General features: G+C 40.8%; 1 protein-coding gene across 2 annotated transcripts in view; it reads right to left on the reverse strand.

The window, feature by feature from the left end:
* The window catches only part of sbf2 (SET binding factor 2), a 105488-nt gene that overhangs the window by 75506 nt on the left and 4068 nt on the right, over positions 1-25914 (reverse strand). For both annotated transcript variants that reach the window (XM_078282748.1, XM_071912213.2), the window contains exon 2: positions 13315-13400. In XM_078282748.1, coding sequence (XP_078138874.1) covers positions 13315-13400 — 86 coding nt within the window. The remainder of the gene's footprint in view (positions 1-13314; positions 13401-25914) is intronic.

Consider the following 25914-nt stretch of genomic DNA (forward strand, 5'->3'; position numbering starts at 1 on the left):
TTCTGTAAAGTTCTGTAAAGTCTGGATAACCAGCATGTGACTTTCTACCTGAGACAGATAGCATCTAGTGTTAGGCATTGCCTCTGGCTGTAATCCATATTTCATAGAAGAGTAGTTATATCTGTAAGTCTCATTACTGTATATTGTAAACAAAGTTGGTAACACATTCTCTAAAACTGCATATTTTGCTTTGGTCATTCCTGTTTTGACTGGGAAAGGTCACTGATCATGAAGGACCAAAGGGTCAGTCACATGCTTTCAAAATATCCTGGCACATGGCCAAAACATTATTAAGGGGGTGAAACAGGTATCACAATATTTATGTTCCATATTTTGGTAACCTCCTCTGTGATATAGGGGTGGACAAAATAACACAAAAAATACAAAAATACTAATAAGGACTATGGCCACAGCTTCAATCACCCTTGGAATGCTGTCAAACAAGTCCTGAACTGTGTGTACTGAGTTATTGGACCATTGTTGACAAAGAAAAGCCTCCAGTTCTTTGAGGGATGAAGTAGGTGGAAATCTAACTTGCACTATGGGCTCCAGAACTTCCCATAAAGGTTCAATTATGATTAGATCTGATCAATGGGGAGACCATGGAAAGCATTTCACTTCATCCTGGTATTCATGAAACCACTCTTGAATTTGTTAAGCAGTGTGTATGCGGGCATTATCACCTTGAAATATAGGAACATCATGAGGGAACAGTGTTCGTGCCATAGGGTGCAGATTCCTTGGCCACTATATGAACATGCAGAGCATTCAGCGGACCTACTGTCTTCCAACAGATGGCTGCCCATACCATTACAGATCTGCCACCATGTTTAACAGCTTGCCACAGATATTTTGCGTTTAAGGCATCCTTTGGCTTTGTCCAAACATAAATCTGTTTGGCTGTAGGAAAAAGGGTGTAATATGACTCATCAGACCATATTACTTTTTTCCATTGCTCAGGGGTCCAGGTTTTGTGCTCATTATACAAGGTTATGCGGTTATGTGCTGGACTTGGATACAAGTCATAAAAGCCAGCTTTGTGACTCTCACAACATAGTTCTCGTTCAGTCTGTCACAGAGGTGTTAATTCAATTCTGTGGACATTTCTGAGGTTTTTTAGTAACTATCCTGTTACGTGCCTGTCAATCGCTATCAGTGAGCTTCAATTTTGCGACTACTGTTCCTCTTTGGCGATGCAGTTTGTTCGTTTGGCATATGCTGTCATAATTTTCAAGACTGTTCCCCTTGCCACATTAGATAATATTGCAGCTTTTGTGACCTGCAATTCGGGCACTGACTATTTGGCCTCTTTGTTATTAGTTGCCTCATTTTGTTTTGAAAACTCACACATAACATTGGTGATTCATATCATGTTTACCCAGGGTGGGTAAACATGGCTGCTTCTTACTTCATCTGCAAAAAAAAAAAAAAAAATACAAAAAAAAAACAAAAAAAACCCCATCAAAACATCAAAACACCCTCCTGAGCACATGGAGTGATGAATGAGAGAGCAAGATAAACAGCTTTGTCCTGGGGTTGTAGATCAGTACAATGGCTGTCCTGCGTCAGACTGCTCAGCCCCGGCCTTTAGAGCACGACCAGATAATGGCTGATAATGACCTGGCCCTGGGACAGGTGCTTCCTCCAGCGCCTTGTGGGGGCCCTGGCCAAGTTACGGACCATCAGACACTGTGCTCAACCTCTCTCCAGCCTGCCCCTACCCACCCCAGTAACAACCACAACCACTTTTGTTTCTCACCTGACAAAACACTCATGGTCTCTAATTTTAAACCAGTTGTTGACATAAGAGAAGAAGAGTAAAGTGAATGTGTACAGTATATGTGTGTTGTGAATACATGTGTATATTAGCCCAGCAGGGTCTAATGTGTTGCCCAGTGTACCACACAAGAGGATGCATGTCACAGTGAGCGAGAGTGTGAGAGAGGGAGAGAGAGAGAGAGAGTGTGAGTGAGTGAGTGAGTGAGTGAGTGAGTGAGTGAGTGAGTGAGTGAGAGAGAGAGAGAGAGAGAGAGAGAGAGAGAGAGAGAGAGATTGCAGACACAGGAGCGGAGCCAACTGATTTTGCACTTTATCTAGGCTGGATGCTAGATGGCTCTGCCCAAATCATGAATGAGTTCCTGAGGTGCTTTGTTGGCATTGCATTGACTTTTGCTTGCTGGATGATCTTAAGAGTGATCTTAAGTTAAGGTGTAGACTTCAATTCACTGGACTTAAAATACAGTGAATTCTCTCCACAGAGGTTTGCTCGCAGCGCTGTGCCATCAACTACTGGTCTGGTACTACATTTCTGAGCGGCAGGTGCCCTTGTGGTTAGAGTGACCGTCCCAATACAGAAAAGTCACAGGTTCGCTCATATGTCCAGTCAAATTGTCCTTGAACAAGACACTGTACCCCTACATGCTCCCTCATTCTAAGTCAGTCTGGAGAGCGGCTAAAATGTAAATTTACAAAATGTAAATCAATGACAGCTACATTACGTATTACTGCACCAAGTTGTTGTCAGTGACTGGGATTGTTCCACAGGATCTGGCAAGATATTTCTCCAGCCCAAGCCAGTGCCAGTGTCTCTTCTCCAGCCCAAACTCAGCGGGCTCAATGTATAGCAGTTTGGACCACCACCACCACCAACCTGTACTATGAAACTTTGTTGGTAAGTCCTGTGCAAGTAGCTTAAGGCTGACAAGATGAGAATGCCTGAAATTGGACAGATAGTTGTGCATATATCAGACAGTACTGGGAATCATCCATCTACATAATATGGAAAACTGTCATGACAAGGGGAAATTTAGAGTTTTAAGCCAAATTTATTGGTGTCAAAAGTCCTTACCCAGTCACCTCTGGGACAGACAGTGAGACCATGAATTATAGGGAGTCAGTGTCAAGGAGAGCAGACAGACAGACATTCCAAAGATGAGCTCAGTGAGGGCGTCATTTAGTACAGGTAGGAATTCAAGTTATGTCACCAGCCATTGACCCTGGCATCAGCAGCAGTCAGCACGTTTTCACTGTTAACAGTGGCACTGACCAGTAGCTAGGTAGAGAGAGCTGTCTGGGGTCTGCCAGCTGTTTAGATGAGAGGGAGGAAATGCACAGGATACTAAGGGGTATTCCAAAACTTTGCTCTTGGGCCTGCTCTCCTTCTGGCTACTGGCGCTGGTCCACCACTGGATGTTTTTGTCCAGCTCCCGGCTGGGCAGAGAGGCAGTCACCGGTCACTGTCGCTGTCGTTGTGTTTTGTTTGGATTCCTTTGAGTTGGAGTGAAGCTCTTGTGAATCACTTTCCGTTTTACAACTCTCACACACGGATCCATCAGGAAATAACAATCTTTTTTACGTGAGTGTGTTTGCGTGTGAGAGAGCAAGAGAGTCAGAGACAGCAGGAAGAACCATTACATTACAGAAAAACAAAGATCGCCCAAAACATATATTACACTAACAACAGACTACTAAAACTGTAAGCTTCTACAATATTTTACATCTAAATATGAAAGTGTTAGAGCTCTCCAGTTTAACACCGTGTCATCCTGTGTATTCCCATTTCCTGGTGAGCTCATAGAGCTTTTCAGCATGGAAAGTCCTGCTTGCCTGACAGCTCCAGCTTTGTTTCCTGATCTGTTTAGCTTCACTGGCAAACGAAGCATTGATTACTCATGTGTGGATCTTCCTGACAAACACATGATCCTATTCTCCCCCTGGCTGGAACGGCATCCTGCTATGGAATGCACTGTTTAGTTTCTCTCTCATAGTTTTACAAACATCATAAGAACGACGTGCAGCACGACATGACAAGCTCTGGTCACTCTGGTCACTCTGTCAAGTGATTCAATTAAGCTTCATTCTTTCATCAGCCTGTGGCTTGGCAAGGAGCCCTAAACCTGACTAATCAAGTGTGCGGATGATGAACAACACATTTAAGCTTTGTCATGAATTGCTTATCCGACCTGATGAGAGAACAAGGCCAGATAAAACATTCCTTGCAGCAACAAGGGTAATTTTTTTCTCCTCTGAACTGAATCTGACCTAAACCCAGTGGTTCAGGCCATACTGGAGTTAGGTCCTGAATCATACTTTTTTTTTAATAGAAACTACACAAGTTAACTGAAAGCAGGGCCTGTTAAGATTTCGATTAAAATCTGTCCTTTTGTCTTCAGACAAGACCCCAGTAGTCAAATCAACTACCCACATGACACCAACAGTTTACAAATTTTCTGAATAACTCCAGCATCCTTCCCGGAAGTACGAGCCACGTTCCTCATTACAGCAGGGATCTGGGGAAAAGGGGGGGAGTTCAAGAAGTCAAAGTTCTAGACAAGAGAAATGACACAAATGTTTACAGTCTGGTCAAGTCAGGTCAAATTCCTCTATCAGAGGAAGTTGGGCCCCGAGGAGGAATTTTTTATTTCATGTGTACACATTTCTGTCAAAAGAAAACAAGTGGGAGTGTGGGGTGGGGATCGAGGGAGCAGAATTATCACAATGTATATTTGAGTCTATGGCTGCATGAGTGATGGAGTTAGCTTTGGGAGGGAAACAATTACAGTATATTATATTTTTATATATTTCTGTTTGTATATTGCAGTCTCTGCAATAAAAACATACTGTACGCTTGCCCACAACATTCCCAGTTTCTCTTAGTCTATCTAGCCTTGGCCTAGCCTACTGTAACAACATTGTGTCACTTGCAACTAACTGACTGCTTCACAATTATATTGTAATACATCTGAGCACTTAAGTCTCTATAAAGCTCTGCAGTAACTTCATTATATTGTCAATTTGGCAGAGAAGTCACCAAGGTCTTTATTTTGAATGAGAAATGACCATGACTAGGCCATAGTTCTGTATAACAGTACATGCACACAAGCACACACTGAATCAAACAGACACCTCTGACAATGCTGCTAATGGTTCTTCTTGCATTCTTTGCATACTCCTGCAGAAGCAATGCAAGCATGACTGGAGTGAGTGAAACTACACTGACTTTAAAACCTCCACCTGTTAACATCAAAGGGCTGTGGCAGCTCAGTGTTGTTGTTACTAAGAGAATCGCTGAACAAAATATTTAAATCATGCGTTGACTTGGCCACCACAGTTAGAAAACCACCAAGCTACTTCCTGGTATGTGGATGTACAGCGCACAGCTGATCAAGGCTGCTGTACATTCATATCCTCCCTGCAATAAAATGATGGCTACCAGGTACATGTCTAAGCAAGCAGCCGGATAAAAAAGCAAATGACCGGCGTGGTATGTGGGTCAGAGAAACCACTCTGCTTGCCTAGCTGACGGAGTGGAGCAGAAAGCCCACATGGCATACTGTCTTTTGGGCTGGGCCAGCACAGGACAGCTATTGTTCAGTGCTGCAGCATCTCGCCCACAGCCACAACTAGCCAGGGCTAGAGCCGGAGTCCAAATTCAAGGCTGTTTTCGCTGTCAGACTCCTCAGCCCATATGAGACAAGCCTTTAGAGGTGAAGACAGGTCACCTTCAAACTATGAAAACAAACGAAGAAATGCGTCAACGAAGGACAAGGAGTGACGAATGCAAGGTGTCATAAAGGTTTTTGAATCAACAAATCCTTTGATGCTGCTTCGGCTACAACGTTTAAATAGCTGAGAAAGGTCACTGTTATTTTGGAAAGTTTTTAACTTATCAAAGTGATGAGCTTGACCAAATTGACCGCTGCCCTTGTCCCAACATGTAGAGTCACACAGGGATCAATACTTTGCCCATTTGTCTTCCTAGCACTGATAAAGAGGACCGTGGCTAAAAAAAAAAAGATATTGACACCATAACGTCCTCGCAGCCTTCTACAGAGTCTCAGCAAGTTGTTCCTCAGATTGTCACCTACAGTACATGACCCAACCTTGCCCAAATTTCCTGGCATCAGTATCAAAGTCAAAAATTGTGACAAGACTACACTCTCCTATACTTCTATGACTGCATTTATATGTGCATTAAGACTGACAATACATAATTGACATCATAGCACTAGTCAAATACGAAATCACACACCTGTACATAATCAATGATCGAACATCTCAAGGTCAAGATTCAGTATTTTTCCCATAAATGTCTGACATACATTTATTTGTTTATAACATACTGTTTGTCAACCGGCAATAAAAAAAACAAAAAAACAATAAAAACTGTAACAAACCAACAATATCACAGAAACTACAGGTGAGAAAAATCTTAATTCAATTTGTATCACAAAACATTGAACAGCCTAGACTTTGACCTTCAGCGTAAAGTGTATGACCCTCTTTCTGGTATAGTGGAGCTTTTCATGTGTCATTTCCTGTACAGTACTTTGGATATTAGTCATCTTAACCTTAGCCTTGAGCAAATCAGTAAAACTGACCATGGTCCATTCTGCTACAGCAACTCAGTCCAAGTTACGCTTAATGTAATGAATAATTGGACACTCTATAATCAAAGGAGACATTTTGTTTTCCTGCTGACAAACACATCCATGGAGGAGACAGCGGCAGTGAGTCTGCTGACAGAAAGTTGTCTGCGGGCTGCATGTAATGGACTGACCCTGATGTTCAACATTGAACTTTCTGGCGCTTTGGAATGTGTTTGACCCCTTGGTCAGTGTTGTCAAGACATCTCTCTCACACACACACACACACACACACACACACACACACACATACACACACACACACACTGAAGGCCAAACCAAGCATAAACAAAACAATAGGCCCACCACAGAAATGGCCATAATATATATAGTATATTGCAATATGGAAATGGAGATAGTTTGACTACATTTATATATATGCACAAGAATCTTATTAACTCATTTTTATTGTAAAAAATACAATTATGCTTCCACATGCACAGCAGAGGAAGATTCTGTTAATATTCCCATTATGATGCAATCTTTCATACTGTGCTACGTGTTTCACAGTGATGTCAGAACAGCTGTTACACACAAGGGGAAAGGGATTTTTTAAATCACTCTAAAGCAAAGACTTGAGTAGCTTATTGGTTTAATAAAACGTCTAACACACCATTTTACTAAAAAAAGAACACAAATGTTCAGTATTTGTTTTAATCAACAGTAATTATTATTATTATTATTATTATATAATAGTCTCTTATTATTCCACCAAGCAATATAGTGCTTTTACCACTTAAGAGTGGTGATTTTTAGCATGTTAATATTTAAATTAACAGGCATGCAGAAACAGGTGTGCATGTATCAGGTATTTTACATGGTTTCCAATGAGACTCAGACAATCTGAACTGAGGACCGGGACTATCTCTTTTAAAATACTGACTGAATATATTTTATGTACCTCCTCCTCTAAAGGCGACAAGCAACGTAAACCAAATTCCCTCCTGTCATAAATTGGAGGCATATTGCCTCCACAGTATTTTTGTTGTTACCATGTAACTAGTGCTAAAACACAAGGCTTGTAAGGTCTGATTTAAACAAAGATAGCTGTAAAAATTAACAACTCACAGTTTGCTGGCAAGCGTCACAACTTGCAAAAACAAGCTTGGACAAGATTAGTATGGTGTTTAGATCTCCACACAACCCTCCAATACTTGGATTAGATTAGAAAGTTTCAAAAAGCTTATTTTCCATCTGCTTGTCTTACGATGTAGACTTTATACCCACAATTAATACAAGCCATTAAAAAATATACAACAAAAACAGTGCCTTTTCAAAACAAACAACTGCACAGGTGGGAAAAAGAAAGACGAAGGGAGAGTATAAGAGTCATAAATCTACATTTGACACCAATATTTTGTCAACAAGCTATAGATGTTATGAGCATTCACACACTCAAAGCATCAAACAAATGGCACTTGTAATTAAATAAGCAAACTCAGCAATTTAGCACTGAACACCAAAGTCATTCCAGGCATTCCTTTGGCTTTTGTGTGGCACAGTTTATTTCCTTGCTCTAAACTCTCTGAGAGTAAATCTAAATAACAACAAAATTTAGGCTGTGATTGTCCAATTCCAGTATAAATGTAAGGCGCAATCACAATAACACAGTCATTATTTATTGATCACAACACTATGAATGCTGAATTATTTCAATATATGGCTTTAATTTTTTCCAGAGAAGGATTGTGTGTGTGTGTGTGTGTGTGTGTGTGTGTGTGTCTGTGTGTGTGATGGCTATTTTTGTTGAAATTATACTATAATGATGATGATACTAATGGTACATGAAAAGAAAAACTAGAAAATTAAAATTTTCTAATAGGGGGCGCCACAAGGGCCACAAAACTCTCCTAATCTGTTTGATGAAATTTCTAATTTTAAAAAGGCCACATCTCTCACAAAGTAAGTCTGACTGAGTCCAAACCTGGTAACCGTTTCAGATATCCTTGCTCTACAAATTTTTGTGTTGAACCACCTAAGTTTCCATGACTATGAATTTTCTTTAAAAACTTTTTTCCATACGGCTTTTTAAATTTTTGCCAAAGTTGGTATACAGCCATGGGGGATTGAGCTATACTTGATAACCATTTTCAAGCACAATTGGATAAACAATATGGCAGCCAGCAACCAATGAACTTGACAATGGGCATAGCTAATGGGTAATGAATGATATAGCCAATATAGTCCCTACATTTCTACAATATACTGTATAAGCCTAAACGCTCTCACATCCGCTGTCTATTAACAAGCCAAATTGCATTTCAAATTGTGACACTGTAGACTGCTGAGAAAATAGACAAGGTAATTCATCAAGAGAGAAAAATAGGCTTTGCCTCACAAACATACGGTGTTCCACATTGCCACCACAGCCATAGCCTGCCTGCCTGCTGAACCCCGAAAATACGGCCAGAGAATGTGTCCGCTGGCATTGACTGACAGTATACGTGGTTTTCATTCTTTCTGACATGTCTGGTGGGGTTTTTCCATTAAACACTTCCGGTGTGTCCGCACTACGACCTCCGGACCCTTTGTGCATTTACAGTATACCATGAGGAGCATGCCTTGACCCACTGTAGGACGGGGTGCTGCAGACGTAGTCGGGGCACAATGTGCTGACCTCCCTCTACAGACCTGGCCTTTCCATAGCAGATGAGGATACGAGCTGGTTCATATCATCATCACTCGCCTGCAAAGATTAGAAACACATTTTTCCTAGCACGAGTTGTAAACGCTTTTTCTTGGTGCATTCTTCATCTGTGGTTATTTAGTTCGCTGGGGGCCTGTTGTGACCGCAAAATGCTTTTCGTGCTCAGCTTCATCCACTTTTTTTTTATACAGATGTGTTCCTTAGTGTTTGTAAATGAGTCATTTTCTTTTTCATGGAGTAGAGAAAATCTGCAAATAATAATGGTTTACATACCAGTGCAAAACAGAGCCAAAATGCAAATTGCTTAGTGGGTCTGTTAAACACTATGGTGTATCTTCATTAAAGCTTCAAAGCTGGAATCCCAGTCATTTGGCCCTTGATCAAAGTTTGTCACACACCACATAGTAGGCAAGTCAATTTTAGGAACAACCCCCCTCTATGCTCCCCCTGCTTTGCTTCTCGGTTTGCTTTTCCATAGACAAAAGCAAGGATGTCAACATATGAGTTCTATTCAGCATGTCATCCAATATTCTTTACTCTCCTTGTTCATATGGTTTGATTTCAGAAGAAAGCACACAATTTGCTTAAGTTATAGCAAATATGTGCGGTATTTGCCCAAAATGACCGGCCAGCTCTGAATTCATCCTCTTGTTTCAGCTGGAGCTTGCTTACTGCAATGAAAAATAACATGCCTCACACTGTATGCACATTGGGGGAATGCAGTATGTCTCAATTTCAGTCGAAGCTGACACACTATGAAGAAGCTATGGGGAGGATCTCCTCAGCGGGGTGGAATACAATAAACTCACACACAACCACACAAACACAAAAAAAACAAGGCATGTAGGTCCTCAATGACATCTGGAAACACTAAGGTAATAGATTTAGCTAAACGTATGGCACCGTTTCTATATTTAAACACTCTGATACCATGACAGGATGTTTGAGGGGTGATGCTGAGAGAATACCGTCCTGGCTCATCCCTCAGAGTCAGAGAAAGGTCAAAGGCCATAACTAGGGTTTAGATTTCATATTGACAAAAATTATACCCCCCAAAAATGTGATTTAACAATATACCATCCACTTTTGTACCAAAAATAACTTTGTCTGGACAGGACAAAGTTACAGTTTCATTACTCACAGTTATTGCTCACCAGCTTTGTAGAACACTCTGCTCTGCAGTATGACACACAACTGCTTGTCTCTGTGCCATAACTCACAGCACGGCAACCATGATGGCCACCAACAGACCCAGTGAGTTACACAGGAAGAGGCTTGCATGTCCTTCAAACCGCCCCCTCACAACATGTCTGTTTGTGCTGAAATAATAGCCTGTGTCTTGTCCTTAATTGCCTTATAAATACCACTGCATAAACAAGAACCATAGTACAATATCATCCCCTTGACCATGTGCAGAGACCCTAAGACTTCAGCTGCAGCTGAAACAATCTTTGGCTGCCATTTATCACTCATTGAAAGCATTCAAACAAAAACACTAATCCACTCTGCATCTGTGTAACAGTCACTAAAAGCTGAATAACTCAAGGCCAAGCCAGGACTACATAAACTAGAGGCTTAATGTTAAACTTCCAAATCTGCTAACATAACTATGTAAATTATTTATCTCTTTCTACCAAGTATCTTGTCATAATGAGGAGAAATAATGTTTCATCTGAACATCATCCGGCATTCTGAGTGTCGTGGAACCCTTCAAGAACCACTCAGTGGACTGCTGTTGATTATGCTTTATTTACGTGCACGGGAGAAGACCATTGCCGTGACAGTCAAATGAATCTCTCTCACCGGACGCTAGATGAGGATGCTCCTCTGCTCTGTCCATCCATCTTGGCTGAGATATCTGACCCAGATTATGCAACATGTTGGCTGTCTGTTGGCCCGTCCACCTGTTGTTCTCCTCTGGTCTACATCACTTGGCTGCTGGATGCTATGAAATACCTCTAGTTATGATGCATGACATTTCTGACCCTCAAGGCCTTCCACCAAACACTGAACATCCCTGGGATGGAACAGGAGCAACTGCGTAGCTGATGGACCAAAACATCTCAACTGTCAAAATGACCGAAATTCATCAGTGCACTTTCACTGCTGGAACATAAATCACCCCAATCTAAGGTCTTTGGCACTGAGAAGCAGGTTCTCCTCCAGAGTTTTATTTTATTTGGCTTTTAAATTGTCTATCCTTGCCGTAGGTTCAGATAGAACGCAAAAATTAAAAATTCAGGGTCAGTGCGAATGCATGCAATGTCGATGGAAGGAGGCGAATGGAGCAAGATGGATGCAACTTTGCTCTAGGCGGCACAAAATTAGCGATCATATTCCTGATACCTTCCCTGTGGTGGTTGATAAGTGTTTATAGAGGCAGTTCTTTTTTCTAATTAGACAGCCAAAAAAGGAAAACTGGAATCAACTGCACCCATGGATGGCAGCTAAGCCATGACAACCGGTCAAAGCATGGCCTGTTGGTGAAACATAAAACTTGTCCTCATCACTGTACTGAGTCAAAGCTGTATGTATAGTCCTTACTCCAGAAGAAATACAGTATATCCCACAAACTATGAATAAATATTTTTTTGAGAATGCAGACATCTGAATTTTTACATGCAATTCATGGTGCAGTGCAGAGAAAAGCATCTGAGAAAAAATGGTGAATGAATGTGAAGAGATATGTAAGTGAATGTAAACAACTGCTTTAATGCTGCAATGAAAGTATCTTGATTAAAAGCAGTATATGCTGATTAGCATTTTTAATGGATCAAGTACTGTGCGAAATTAGTCAAAACATTCGTCCTCTGCAGCAGTGTGGTGCTCTGGAAACATTGAGCTCTTCTCACTCCTTGCCTGCAGCCCAAAAAGCATCCTCCTTTCAATCATTAACAGCATATCTACAGTATATGAGTGAATATATAAACAGAAATTACACAGGCGCTATTGGCCTGTGCTGATCAGAGAGCAGCAGCATGGTACTGTTTACTGCTACTGTTGCCCTGGAGATTTACAGACAGCTCTCTCCTGATCCAGATAAGCAAATATTTGTCCGTCCGTTGCTCCGTCCCTGTACTCCTAATAGACTCCTGTCACAGACCCCCCTGGAGCGAGTAAACTAGGAGAAGCAACGCTTTCCTTAACATTCCTCAAGGGGAAGACGGAGACAACCAGCAGTGGGAAACCGATAGCAAGCTGGACATACTGTACAGAGGAATCCGAGGAGAGAGATTCCCCAATTAGTGAGGGCGGAAGAGGCTGAAACAAACTTTAGAGTAAACAATCATTATGAATTTCGCTGAAACAGGAAATGCCGATATCTGCTCCACATGCTCCAAAGGACAAACATGTGTCTTGAAAAATATGAGAACTCTCCGGGGGGCTAATCTGTCATGTTGTGACAAAGAAAACGCTAGAGTGCTTTTTTTAGCCCCCGATGGTTCGTATTTTACGCAGAAGGGAGAATTCTTCACCATCAACAACAGTTGAGATCAGGAAGTTGGGAATGGGTGAGGGCAGAAGGACAAGGCCGCTCGCTAACCAGAAAAACACTGTACAACCTGAGTGTACGACACATTAACTTCCAAATGTTCCAGAGGTGTTGTCAGATCTCCTGTTATGAACTATTAACTCGTGATGATTAGTGTGAATGCTGCTTGAACAGCTCATTTTCCATTGCAGACAACAGAGCCACAAGACCTAGACAGACGTTAGAGTCACAAGAGATGATGCAACCTCTTAGACACCAGCCTATCAGACTCAGGCATTTGTACTTGAAGTTTCTTTTTATCGATAAATACTGGAAAGTAAACAACTTGTAAGCTTACTGTAAGAATATCTATGTTGATTATGTTTCATTACTTATCAGTATAAAAGGCTTAAAATGTAAAAAGCTAATTCCAGAATAAATAAAACTAAGAAATCTAAAGATGTGGCCTTTATTAGACAGTCAAAAATGGAGAGAGACAGAAAAGAGTGGGGAAGAGAGAGGGGGGGGATGGCATGTGGCAAAGGTCCCAGGCTGGATTCAAACCCAGGAAATGATGATTAGCCAACTGAGCCACCAAGACGCCCCAGCAACGAGAGACATGTTGATATATTTTTGCTTCTCAACCATTTTCAACACGTCAAGTCTATTGTAAAATCAAGTAAAAAAACAACCACTGAGCAAACAATTCAGTCAAACTGTGTCAGTTTGTGTCATATTGAGGTTATAGGAGGCTGCTAGCTTAGACTCACCATCTCCACCCCCTGAGGAAAGGCCGTCCCATCCCAGTCCTTCTTGGGGAAGCGCTGAATGATCTTCCCACATCCCTCTCCTGAACCTGGGGGTGAAAAGAGATGAAGATCTGTCAATCACTGCAGACTAGGCTTTGGAAAGCTCGACATTCTTCACATCGGTTTGTTCCTGATGGAAATATGACCAATCTAAACTTAGGCTACATACTAAACTACATCAAATTGGAATCAATGAACATGTAGTGTAATAACAATTTTTTGACTCTGTGATATAGCAATTCCTCCATTTAGAGATGTAATAGGCTGCAATAGTAGCACTATTACAGCCACTAATAAACAGAGCATGGCAAAAGAAGCTCTCACAAGCCCTCCACGTCAAACAGATGTATTGTATCATAAATAATGCTCTGGGTCGAGTTATACTTCCTTCTCAAAGGCTTACACCTCAGACTCAGACTGGTATCCAGTCCAAACCGTTTATCTTTCTGAGTTCTCCTGACATAGGTAATGTATGGTGACATGGGAGGAAATACAAATCATACTGCGGTCTGGTCAGATATCCAGACTTTCCAACTGGCAGAGTTCATTTCATTTCATGTCAAGTCAAATCTATTTATTAGCCACATTTAACAGGTTTGTCACAAGGTGCGTTACAGAAAACAAGGGACACAAACACAGATAGAAACGAGATAATAAAATAAGGATTAATGGAAATGAAATACAACAAGTGCATCACAAACTCCAGAATGAACTCCATGCATTCCTACAGTTCATCAGTTATGATTCTGTCTGTATTTTTTCATCCCTCCATTCTGGGGTTTGCCTCAATCACATAGAGCTTGGATGAACAGCCTGCAGGTTCAGCTTCATAATTGTAAAAAATGCATCCATACACTACAAGATAGTGCCCAGGTGGTGTGTGTGTGTGTGTGTGTGTGTGTGTGTGTGTGTGTGTGTGTGTGTTTCAGCGAATGAAAGAATGAATTAATCAAATGAGTGAGGCTGGTTTACAATATTATAATGTAACTTGTCTCTGAGCCTAGCTAAAAAAAAAAGCTAAGGAAATTATTGTAAATGCACTGAACTCATATTTAGTTGTGTAAAGGAGTAGTGTAAAAGCAAACAACAAAACAAAAAACAATTCAAATTTGAGTGCATTGATAATCAGTTGAAAAGACGCTGACCTAAATATGTTAACTGACAGTGATAATGGAAGTCAAATGTGACACTGACATGTGAAATAAACACGTAGAGGTTAAAAGAATGAAGCTAAAATGCATCAGCGGATCGGGAATCAGTCATGGCCAATAAATAAATTACAGGGTTGGATTAAATCAAGATGTTTCACAGGGAATGTGGTCAAAGATTAAGTGTGAGATACAGAACCCGTACCCCTAACATGAAGCAGATCACAGGAGTGAGGAGGCCATTCGTTAGTTTGTTAGGTCTGACAAACGAGCATCAGGGGGAAAGAGAGAGTGTGCCATGAGGGGCAGCCTCCTCCTTCACAGCGCCATCTCACCAGGCTCTACACTGCAACCAAAAACAAATTGTCTTGGTGCAACTTTGAGTAGCTGCTTCAAAGCAAGCACAAGTAACCCCCCCTGTTCTGTTCTAACCAATCAAACTTTGTTTACCTCAAAGCTGTTTTTTTAATTGGCTAAAAGCAAATCCCCTCCCCAAGGCTTCCTCTCACAAAAAAAAACTGTTTTTCAAGTGCAGCTGATTATGGACTAGCCAGCTACTTTTGTAGTTGTAATTTTTGCTTGTAATACAGGGAATTCTCCCAAGTCTGATTGCCGTACTGATGGTAGGAGCCTTGTAGTCACTCATCAGATAGACTTATAGCCACACTTGGTTTTAGCGCTGTGCCAGTGCAGGAGAAAGGAGATTTGCTCCTGTTATATCTCTAATCTAGTTTGACTCAGCTCAACAAACTGCACTGACAAATGGCAAGGCCGACTCATTAATCGATAACCCACAACAGGCCATGGTATCACGGGTGCGTTGTCTATTGTGTCCCAGTAAACTACAGTAGTGGTAAATGTTTGCTGGTTCTTGAGGTTTTTGAGGTTGGGAGCTCCAGTGTTACCAAGTAAAAATGTTATTTTAGAGCCCTGCAGGAAAAACATCCAATCATCAATGTCATCAATACTGATCTATAGCAGGCGTAGCTAGCCTCACCTTCAGCCACACTTATTTGCAAGGTTGACCACTGCAAGCTTTAACAATGAAATAACTCCCTCAAAGACTTCCCACAAGGCCACATATGGCTGGGTCTTAAAATTGGATGTAATAATTCATGTCAACATCAAGTAATGAGTCAAAACACACCAAAAATGTATTTAGGGGTTGAGCATTCTTATTCCACAATCTGGAAAGCTAATAAATGGAAATTAAATCTAATTAACAAAGAAAAATTCCATTATCCAGCATGCCAAAAACAGCATTTTAAGGACTGTTTCTCAATATGCAGTTTGTCACACTGTGTTGTCTGACCCTATGATTTCATCTCAACGTTATTTTAAACTCGTAGTCACTCTCAGACAGTTAGGACACAGTTGCTCTTCATCAGCCAAGGGGAAAATGGTCTCATATCAAGAATCAGACAGAGAAATTGAATACATGTGGTCTATTTCTTGGAATTCATTTGACTAAAATGGATAAATAGACAGATATGTATATTCGGTTTGTACAATAGATGAAGGCCAAAATTCCTTAATTCCAAGCATCCTGGCCTGAATCCTACCTTTGATGAGTCACATACACCACCTTGCTGCTAATATACTGTAGATAGCATATAAAAAAGACACTTTTTTATAGTAATAGTTGGAATTTACATGGATTCTACTAGTACCTGCAAACATATACAGCAGAAGCCAACTGGTTAGTGCCAAACTGAGCAGCACTTAGGATTTGTTCTCTTTCAAAAGTTAAAAACCTGGAACGACAAAAGTTTTGAGGAAACCACTGGCTTGCACTAGAGCATGTCAAATTGCTATGTTGGTCATGGCAATGAAAACTTGGCCACTCAAGTCTTATCCGCTTAGACTCAGAAGAAAATAACAACGGTATCCACTTTTTAGTTCAATTCTTGTGTCACACGTTCAAACAAATTCTCTTTAATTTGAAACAAATTCTCTTGAATTCAAATATTTTAGAGATGTTGTGATGTTTATCTCAAAAGTTATAAAAATAAGGAAATGCTATCTAACTGAACACAGTTTGCTTGATGCACAATATGTGTTAAATTAACTTTACAGCTATTATGTTGAACACAGTTTAAGCTATTTGTTCCTGCTGAGAGTCTTGATTGAAATTTTAGTTGCCAGTAACCCAAGATAAACGGATAATTGAGGTATCTGATTTATCATTTATTACCATGTTGTGAAGTAGGAAGCAAACTGCAATGTGCTGCATGCTATTTTTCTGAAGTCATTTTTAACCAACAACTTCTGCCTCCAAAAAAAAAAAATGAGGCAATGTGTTTTTGGACAGAAGTGACTTCTCTCAGCATGCTGTATACTGAATGGCAAGGTGGGTGTAAAGTAATGGAGAATCAAAGATGATCAAAAAAAAACTCAGTGACAACAGAGATGTAACATAACAATCAAGCTATCACATCTCAACACAGCAAAATACCATGACTCAGCAATCTACTTAGCAGGCGAATGGCCTGCTGTACTTAGAGAAGCCCCGGTGTCACAGTTTGGCCAGAGGTCAGGTACCGGAATTAGCTTGACAAACAGCAGAATCAACTGCTACGCCTCATCACCGTGACACACTGTAGCTCTCAGTGGGCTGCTGCAGCCCTCCTGCCTTGAGCGGCTCAAGCCTGCTGTCAGCAACTCCCTGAAACCCAGACCTCGGTCTGACAGAGAGGGTAATCCATCTTGATGAGGCTCTTTGGCCTGTGTGTGGGGATGTGGCTTGTGTGTTTGTTGGTTGAGGACTGTGTGTGTATTAGGGTTCTGGGTTAGTACAGAACTGAGCTGGGTGCTGGTGGCAGTGGTGCCGGTCTTCACCTGCAGTACTAGTGGAGCACATATCCATACACTGTATAAGGACAGCGCTAGGTCTATCTGACCCCTACATATCTTCAGGTCTTTACTGCTCCTCTAATTGAAATCTCATGCTTCGAGTACTCCAAGTTCTAATTTTCACCCAAGGATGAAAATAAATGACAGAATTCCTCACATTCCATGAGGCTGCAGTCTGTATTAAAACAAGCCGAGCTTTCAAATACTGCCCCCCTGATAACAATAAAGAATCCCATCGGCCAGGATAATAGAACCCAGGCCTGAAAAGGAACATGCTAATTTGAACATCCGCTAGCAAAAAAATGAGGGGAAGGAATTCCAAAAACCAGGATATTCCATTCTTTGTCACAAAAAAAGAAATACAATTTAAACAAACTGGGGTGTGAATTTACCAAAACTAACTGCTGAATTTCATGAACAAAAAAAAAATAGGCCAAATGCCAAAAGCAGGGCATCCAGTTTATCAACACCATGTGTTAGATTAGAAAGGCTTAAAATTTATCGGTTAAAAAAAAAAACTTGTAAAACTTACAAGCACAAAGCAGATGTCGAAGCTACAAAACCAAACCATAAACAAAACCATTAGGCAACAGAATTTGGCCGATATTTTGCCTTGAATTTAGTGTGGATCTCCTGTAAATTGCTCTACTACAGAGTATGCTTCATGTTTAGTTCAGCGCAAGCTATCCAGGTTTGGTACTAGGGTTACTGCCAACCTGTAGCACCACTGAATATCTGTCTCAGGTGTATGGATAAAGATTTGGAAAGTGTGGAAGACTTTCTTGGCTTTTATGAGGTTGAGTGCACCTCCTCTGCCACTCTGTTTTCGATCCTCGATGATGCATTAACAAGGTTTGGTCTGTCTTGGTCTAACTGTAGAGGCCAATCCACAATCTCAATCTTGGTATCAAGACAGTAAAGCAGCGCTACACTATCAATGTAGTGAAAGATGGCTTGCATGGTTTGAGTCATTCCGCTCAAAGAGTAGAACAGGTGGAAAGAGCCTTTGACCATTGTTCCCCATCGGCTGGTTTATGCAGGTCAACAGCTTTAAAGCTGTTGTCAAAAACTGACACAGTTTAATGCAATACCTGAGTAGATATATTAGAAAAATTGTTGAAAAAGTAGGATCGAGGGGCTCTGGACACCTCAAGCAACTACGGTTTTCATTCTACTTCACTCTACAACTTCTGGTGGCGTTAATGGGACCAATGGAGGAGGTGAATGGGTCCATTCAAGCTGTCTTTGGCCAAAAACCAACACTGACGTTCTCTCCTCCACCCTCACCAGAAACATACTTCCGACGCATACTTCAAATCATTTTATGAAGGAGTAGTGAAAGCCGCATCAGAGACCAACGTGGTGTTTTCCTGATGGGTCAGAGGAGAAACATTTTCAGAAAATGTACCTGGACATCATTGACTGTTGCATCAAATGCCTAGGAAACCGGTTCTCCTCTAAGAGCGTGAAAAACATGGGAACTGTGATGATTGGGCACAACAAAGGAGAAGCACTCCATGCAAGACATCAGACATGTGTTGCATTTCAAAACTTATGAAGTGTTTTGCTGTGCATGTTGCCAGTTGCAACATGCACAGCAGAGAGATGTTGCAGTGGATTACAGAGATTGAAACATTTGTGAGGAGCACCATGACCACAAAAAGACTGAACCACTTGGCGATTCTACATACCCACAAAGACTCCACAGGCAAAATCAACATGAGAAGCCTCATCAGGATTAGCAGCATCGAAATAAAATAAAATAAAATAAAATAAAAGGGGGGCGGGGGAGATGGATTTGTTGATCCCGATGGGTTTGCCAACTTTGCATGCACAGTTACCATTAATTCAAGCAATTAAGTAACTGGAGATCCAGTCATTTTCTATAGAGGTGTGCAACCAAAAGAATCTCAGACGATGTGACAGTAGCCGACCAGTTTGTTGAAGAGGAATTTTTGGGAGACAAAAGCTGTGCTTCCTGTTTCCCTACTGAAGTGAAACAGTGAAAACATTCCACCCACCATGACTAAAACAGACCAGAAGGCTTGCAGATCCTGTACAATTTCTGTTTGATATACTACATGAATAAAATATTTTAAAAAAAAAACAAAGATAAGTAGAGAACAATTGTGTCGTTTGAGTCAGTGGTTTGAAATAATGTCAGAGTTTCTGTTGATGTCAGGATAGCTAGCTATCCAACGTTGCATTCAATCAGAGCCACTTGTTTGCCTTTGTAATATTATACCTCATTTATTTACCAGAGCTTCACTTCAAAATGTTAGGCAATACAATTATATTTTATTAGAAATTATCTCAATATATTTTAACATCTTCACCAATTACTGTACCAATGCAATTTTGTAAGTTAGCAACATAATGAAGGTTGTGATATTTCACAAAAAATATAATATTCATAATATTCAGCTAAAATCTTATAATATTCCTTTCCTCAGCAACCCTACCTGGAATTTACACCATTACTACAAGTTTTGGTCTGGAGCACAATACACACACACACACACACACACACAAAATGTGACTTAAGCAATTTTAGGACACAAGACAAATGTGTGCTGAGGGAATGACGAACAAATATTTGCTCTCATACACAGCAAAGCCAGAACTGAGCCCAACAGACAAAAAGAGAGATGGAATAGGCCTAATAGTTTATTACTCAGTTGCGTGATTTAGCATAGTCTCAACAACCAGTGAAAAATAACCAGAAGAAACGTTGTTAGTCTTTCTTGATTAGAGCAGATGTTTCTCCTCTTGGAAAAAGCTCCATCAATCTTCCTGACTTATCTCATTGCAGCGCTGTTCTATAAATCAGCCAAATGCTTATTTTACCATGTATGGCCAGGCCCCCAGCGGACTGTATGCCGCCAGCTTACGTCATATCCACGTCAGCCCCCAACCTGCTTTTGGCCTTGTTATGCAGACAGGTGGACCAGTTCAAGCACAGGTTCTCCAATACTTCTAACTCACTTCTCCTCCATTCCACTACCAAGCCCCTCTTTTAACATCCCAGAACCCATACAAGTTAGAGACACCCAGATAGATCTCAAGGCTGTTTCAGAGTTAAGCCTATTTGCGCTCCAAAAACCTGTCAAACAGCTTTCCATAACCTCCATCCTAGAGATATACTGGACTGGATGTTCTTGTGGGTGATATGCAAAAGAATAGGCAAGGGCATTGTTTGCATGGCAAAAGGGTATCAGAGATTAGCAAATTGATGATGTCATAAAGATCCAATTCCAGGAAGCATTCCAGCGTCCAAAGACAGCTGCAGAGAAGGAAAAATATTTGGAAGGATAGACATCGCTGAGAGGTCATGCCCAAGTCAAAAAGCTGGAGGAAAAGAAAAATAATCACAATGATGCAAGCAAGGAGCGTTTGAGCTTCAAAACATTAAGTAACCACATACAAGGTTATTACAGAGCTTCTTAAGCTTCTCCTTTGCTCATGATCATAAATATATGGCACTGTTTCCATAGGAAAAGAAGACAAATCCATGGTAGATACTGATCACATAGCCAAGACATGTGGTTTGCTTCAGGACCCATGATCAACTTAAATATTCAAAAATAAATAATTAATTGAGAAAACATGTAGGCTTCAGCCTTATCATAAATCTAGTGATGTATAATTTCTGGTTGTTACTTCCCAAGAATTGATTAAAATTAAAATCTTTAAAACCAAAGTAAGTTCAAATGAAGGTTAAGTTGAACTTTATTGTCCCCAAGGGGGAAATTCAAAAAAGGAATATGCTGTACCATATGTACTGTACTATGCATTGGAACCACTGTGGGTGTGTACTTGTCAAGTCTCATATCCAGAACCACAAACAGAACAGAAATAACAGTACTGGATTGTGCCTGTGCCATGGTCAAAACCCAACGTAAGGATTAGTACAATGCAAGCATGGAAAAAAAAGATATACAAAGATATCCACTTGCTGGTTTGACATTTCTGTGCTGAGAAAACAAAAAAAACAGTGTGCTGTTTCAGAAATTGGAGACTTAACTTGCATGGCCACACCTCTTGCTCATGCCAGGAGGTCTGGAAAAGTTCTAACAAAACAGTTGGTTAGAAAAGGGCGGTGACGCTGTGGGTTATTGACATCATTAAACCCAATCAAACTTTGCTTCAGCAGAGCTCTGCACTGGCACTCTCTGTCGCCAGCTTGGCAAATTTGTTGCAAGAGTGACTTAGTGACTTTTCAGATCCCCTGGCAATTTTATTTCTCAAAAGCGACTAGCAACCAATCTAACTGCTTTTTCGGACTATGACGAAAAATGTTAATGTGTCCATTTAGCGACAAATTGGTACGGCTGATGCCAGTGCATGTACTTGTGCTACTTGCTTGTATAATCCAAAGAGGTCTGATCACATTATTTCCCAGACACGGCGTAGACCCTCTCTCCGCCAAGAGCTGGGGGAGAGCAGGAGGGCCGATAGTGAACAGAAAGGCATCCAGCTCACTGGACAGCTGCTGTCCACTCAACTGGGGCCTATTTCACAGTGAGCTTTGAAAAGACTTTCAGGCCTAATCGACCTGAGAATGCATTGGCGATTCCATTGGCATTCGCTACGACTATCGGTTCCACCATTATTGCATGAGAGAACAGACTACTAATACTATAGTTTACTTTCTTCGATGTAATATAGATCATAGGCTGTTGGCCATGCTTCGTCAATCAAACTTTTACCATTGCATCTTGGTAAACATGCCTATTACATCTCTGTCGTTCAGTAGAGTTTTCAAGATGAGAAACTGTGATGGCTTCATCGACATTGTCTGGTGTAATGTAGCAGGCTAGGCAGCTAGTGTTGTTACACCCAGTCAGAAAAACAAGCAAGAAGTGTCACTTCCACTCTCTCTCTGAGGTCCCGTTCTCTCACTTCTCTAACATTTTCTCCAGACCTCTCAGCATGTGCCGGAGGTGTGGCTACCCAAGATTAACTGGAGACCAGTTTATTAGAATACAAGCAATTTATCTTCATTGATTACATAATTTTATTGTATTAGCCGGTGCAGATTTACAACACAGGCAGACACCAATTATTAGGCTAGTTGTGGAAACTAGGATTAGACACAATTCATTGTGCATTGTGCACAATTCCCTTGGTTACATCTGTTGATTCTTAGACTTGTTTGAGTTTAGAACAATGTCTGTGTGGTTAATCACCAAATGCGGACACAAGAGTTCATCTCATACTTAGCTTGTATCACAAATGCAGTTATTGCAGTCAAGCTGTCATAGAAACTCATCAGATTAAGAAAAGGGGTAGTCAGAGAAAGGGATCTCCTATTGCTTGATTTCTATTTCTTCCTAATGTACACCAACCTATCTCATCTCTTTTTCACTCTTAAAATGTCTATTCTAACCTGAACTTGACTTAACACGTGAAACACAAAGCTCTGATTGTCTCTTTAGCATAACCCCTTATCAAGATCCTTGATCGAGAGTAGTGGAGCTAGCCAGTGGAGTTTCCCTGCCCAGGCCAGTGCTAGTTACCACACTTGTGCATTCTACAACAGACAGGAAGGAACTCCTCCATTGTGGTCAGGATGCCTCTCACCACTAAGTCTGAATCCAAACCGGAAGCTGCCAAACCTGGAACAACCGATCAATGGAGGCAGAAAATCCCTGAAGTTCGAAAAAACAGAAACAATACCACAATCCTGTGGAATTGAACAATTCCATGGCTCTGTGGAAAGGTCTGGTAGGGGCTTGTGTCAATCATGGCCAATCAAATCAGCTCATCTTCTCATGTGCAGATACAACTAACTTTGTAGTGCAATAAAATATGTTTCCCCTATTTTGTCGGTTGCCTGTAGTTTGTTTTAGCCTACTTATGTGATTAAGAAGGTTGCATTCAGTCTACCTCTATTGAAATCACAAAATGCCATATATCAGGCACTACTCTCGGGAAGCCAGTTGGAAAGAAGATGATGCACCCGGCACCCTGATGTTTTTGGATGAGGATATGGAATGAGGACTGGGAGCAGGTGGTTCGGAGGTAGCCTGGACCCAGCCCTCCAAAGAGCCAGCGTTTACATTTGTTTTTCCACGGAATCGTTCGTTTGTTTCTGGATGTTAACCACGCCTACTTTGTTAGAACTTTTTGACACTTCGTGAGTCTGGCTGCCTCCAGGGGGCGGTCCGATTACTGGGATGTTCTGGCATTTTGATTGGATTATTCAATTTGTGGGCAGGGTCTTGGATGATCAGTGCGAAGTCTGAACTCCAGAGGAAGCAATGGCAGATGAAAATGTAAACATTGAACTCAATCAGTGTAAACTGCTCATTTTGACATCAGAGGCCTGTACTACGAAGCAGGATTTGGGGTTAGCGAGGTAACTTCAGGTTTAACCCTGGGTTTTCGGTCTCACGAAGGTGGTTCACTTTTAACCGGGGTAGATCACCATGGTAACTTATGCTGCACGGCTAACCTGCTCCGGAGCAGGTTCAGTTCAGGGTATCGGATCAAAAAGGCCTTCTGACCAATCAGCTCTCTGGAAACAGGGAGTCACCATTCCTACAGGATCCCGATATGGACAAATATACAAATTAAAATCACAATAAAAAACTGAAAACTGTTAGGCTATTTTTAAATTAACAGACAGTAAGAAGTGCTGTTCGCAGGGCGACGTGTTTACAGACCAGTAGAATCACGTTGTTTTCCATGATAACATTATATCGGAGATATAGCAGGTAGGCTACTTAATTGACCATATTATTAACGGATTAAAGTTATGTTGCATATATTAATTGCGCTGACTTTATTTAATTGGATTCCCGACAGTGTTTGGTTCAATGTAGGCTATTTCATATTCCATTACCGCAGCCCCGAAGAACATGAGGCCGACTTTATGAATAGAAAATCTTTTTACAGCCTCAATGTGTCCACAAACTATTTTATCAATGAAAAATATGCCCACTGTGTCCTAATGACGGGGCAGTTCCTCCAGTAATCCTCTCTAGCCTTGGAAGCAGAAACAACTTTTACTTTTTGCGGTTATGTTTTGTAATTATAAGAATTTGTTCTTCTTGAGAGAAGAACCCAATGTTAGTAGCTATCCATTTCTTTCCGATACCCATGTGTTGAAAATGTCAGCAGGACATATTAGGGCTTATATCATCCTATAATTAGGTCTATTGTCTATGGCTTTTATTGTTTGATTAGCCTATTTTATTATTTTCTCCTATTTTTAGGCTATTACTTATTTTTATAGTTTTGCGCTTATATTCTATGTCCTTTTCCCCGCTGAGTCATATTACTTTTGCTGCGCAACAATCTAATTTCCCCACGGGGATCAATAGTTTCATCTTATCTCATCCGAATTGTCTGATCTGGATCTGTCCATGTTGCATGTGATTGGCTATTTGTTACAAACCCCGCCTGTTTCATGTGAACGCGCTCATAGCTAGATTGGGAAAACCTGGGTTGATTTATCGAGTTGATAACCACCGTCATGTGACCGCTTAGCGTGATTGCGGTTGTTAGGCTTAGTGAAGCCAGATAACGAAAAGATATCCTGGGTATGTTGAACTTGCTTCGTAGTACAGGCCTCAGGTTCCATTATTCTTAACTCACAACCTTCCCTTGGATTTGGCCATAACCAATTTTGTGCAGAATATTCCATGAGGACTGAGTTATGTGTTATGTCACTGTTCGTAAAACAAAACAGGCAACACAAACTCAATAATGATTTAGAAACACAACAACAACACATGGCAGCACTTCAAGATCTGGCATCTACAAAATGAAATAAACAGCTCCAGCAAAAAGGAAAAGTCAGTTTCTCAAGTCAATGTATCAAAACAACATTTTCTTTATAGCATTAGACTTAGCCAAATTTAGTAATTACTGCAGTTATTAAGTTAACAGATGTATTTCACCTTTCCGTTGGAAAAAAAACTTAGAATAAATGGAGGATTATCAAGTATAATCTTGGGCAGATTATCATGAGCCAACATTTTGTTAAACCTTGTTGTCTATGCAATCTGATATGTTAGACATAAACTCATTGGGGTAGGGAAAGAGTGTAATGAACTCTTTATCTGTAGAAAAGGGATAACCACCACCTTTCCATTCTCCTATGATTAATCAAATACTTCCATGTTCTACAACTGAGTTTGAGATAACAAACTTGCAACAATGAATGTTGCAATTCCAAATCAGCAGAAGCTTAATTTTTATATGATATAGCATGAGATAGGTTCCAAGCAGCCTCCTGAACAAAATTCTGGTCATTTTATCCAAACTGAGCAAATTCAACAGCATCTGCTTGTCATTTTCTGATCTCCTTCCCCATTTTTCCAACTTTTTAGGCTCTTAAAAAGAAATTCTATAGAAAAAGCTGTGTCCAGATGTTAAGCAATTCATACTGCAACCACAAAATACAGCATGAAAAGCACAATATAATATGTTGATATGTTCTCAGTAGCATGCAGCCCAACTGTGCAGGCATTCACTGCAGAGAGGAGATGAGTTTAGCTCAAATGCTAACCCAGAGCCAGCAGGCATGTGTGCTGCAATTCAAACAGTTAAT

This window comes from Centroberyx gerrardi, chromosome 1, assembly GCF_048128805.1.
Source record: "Centroberyx gerrardi isolate f3 chromosome 1, fCenGer3.hap1.cur.20231027, whole genome shotgun sequence".
Taxonomy (NCBI): Eukaryota; Metazoa; Chordata; class Actinopteri; order Beryciformes; family Berycidae; genus Centroberyx; species Centroberyx gerrardi.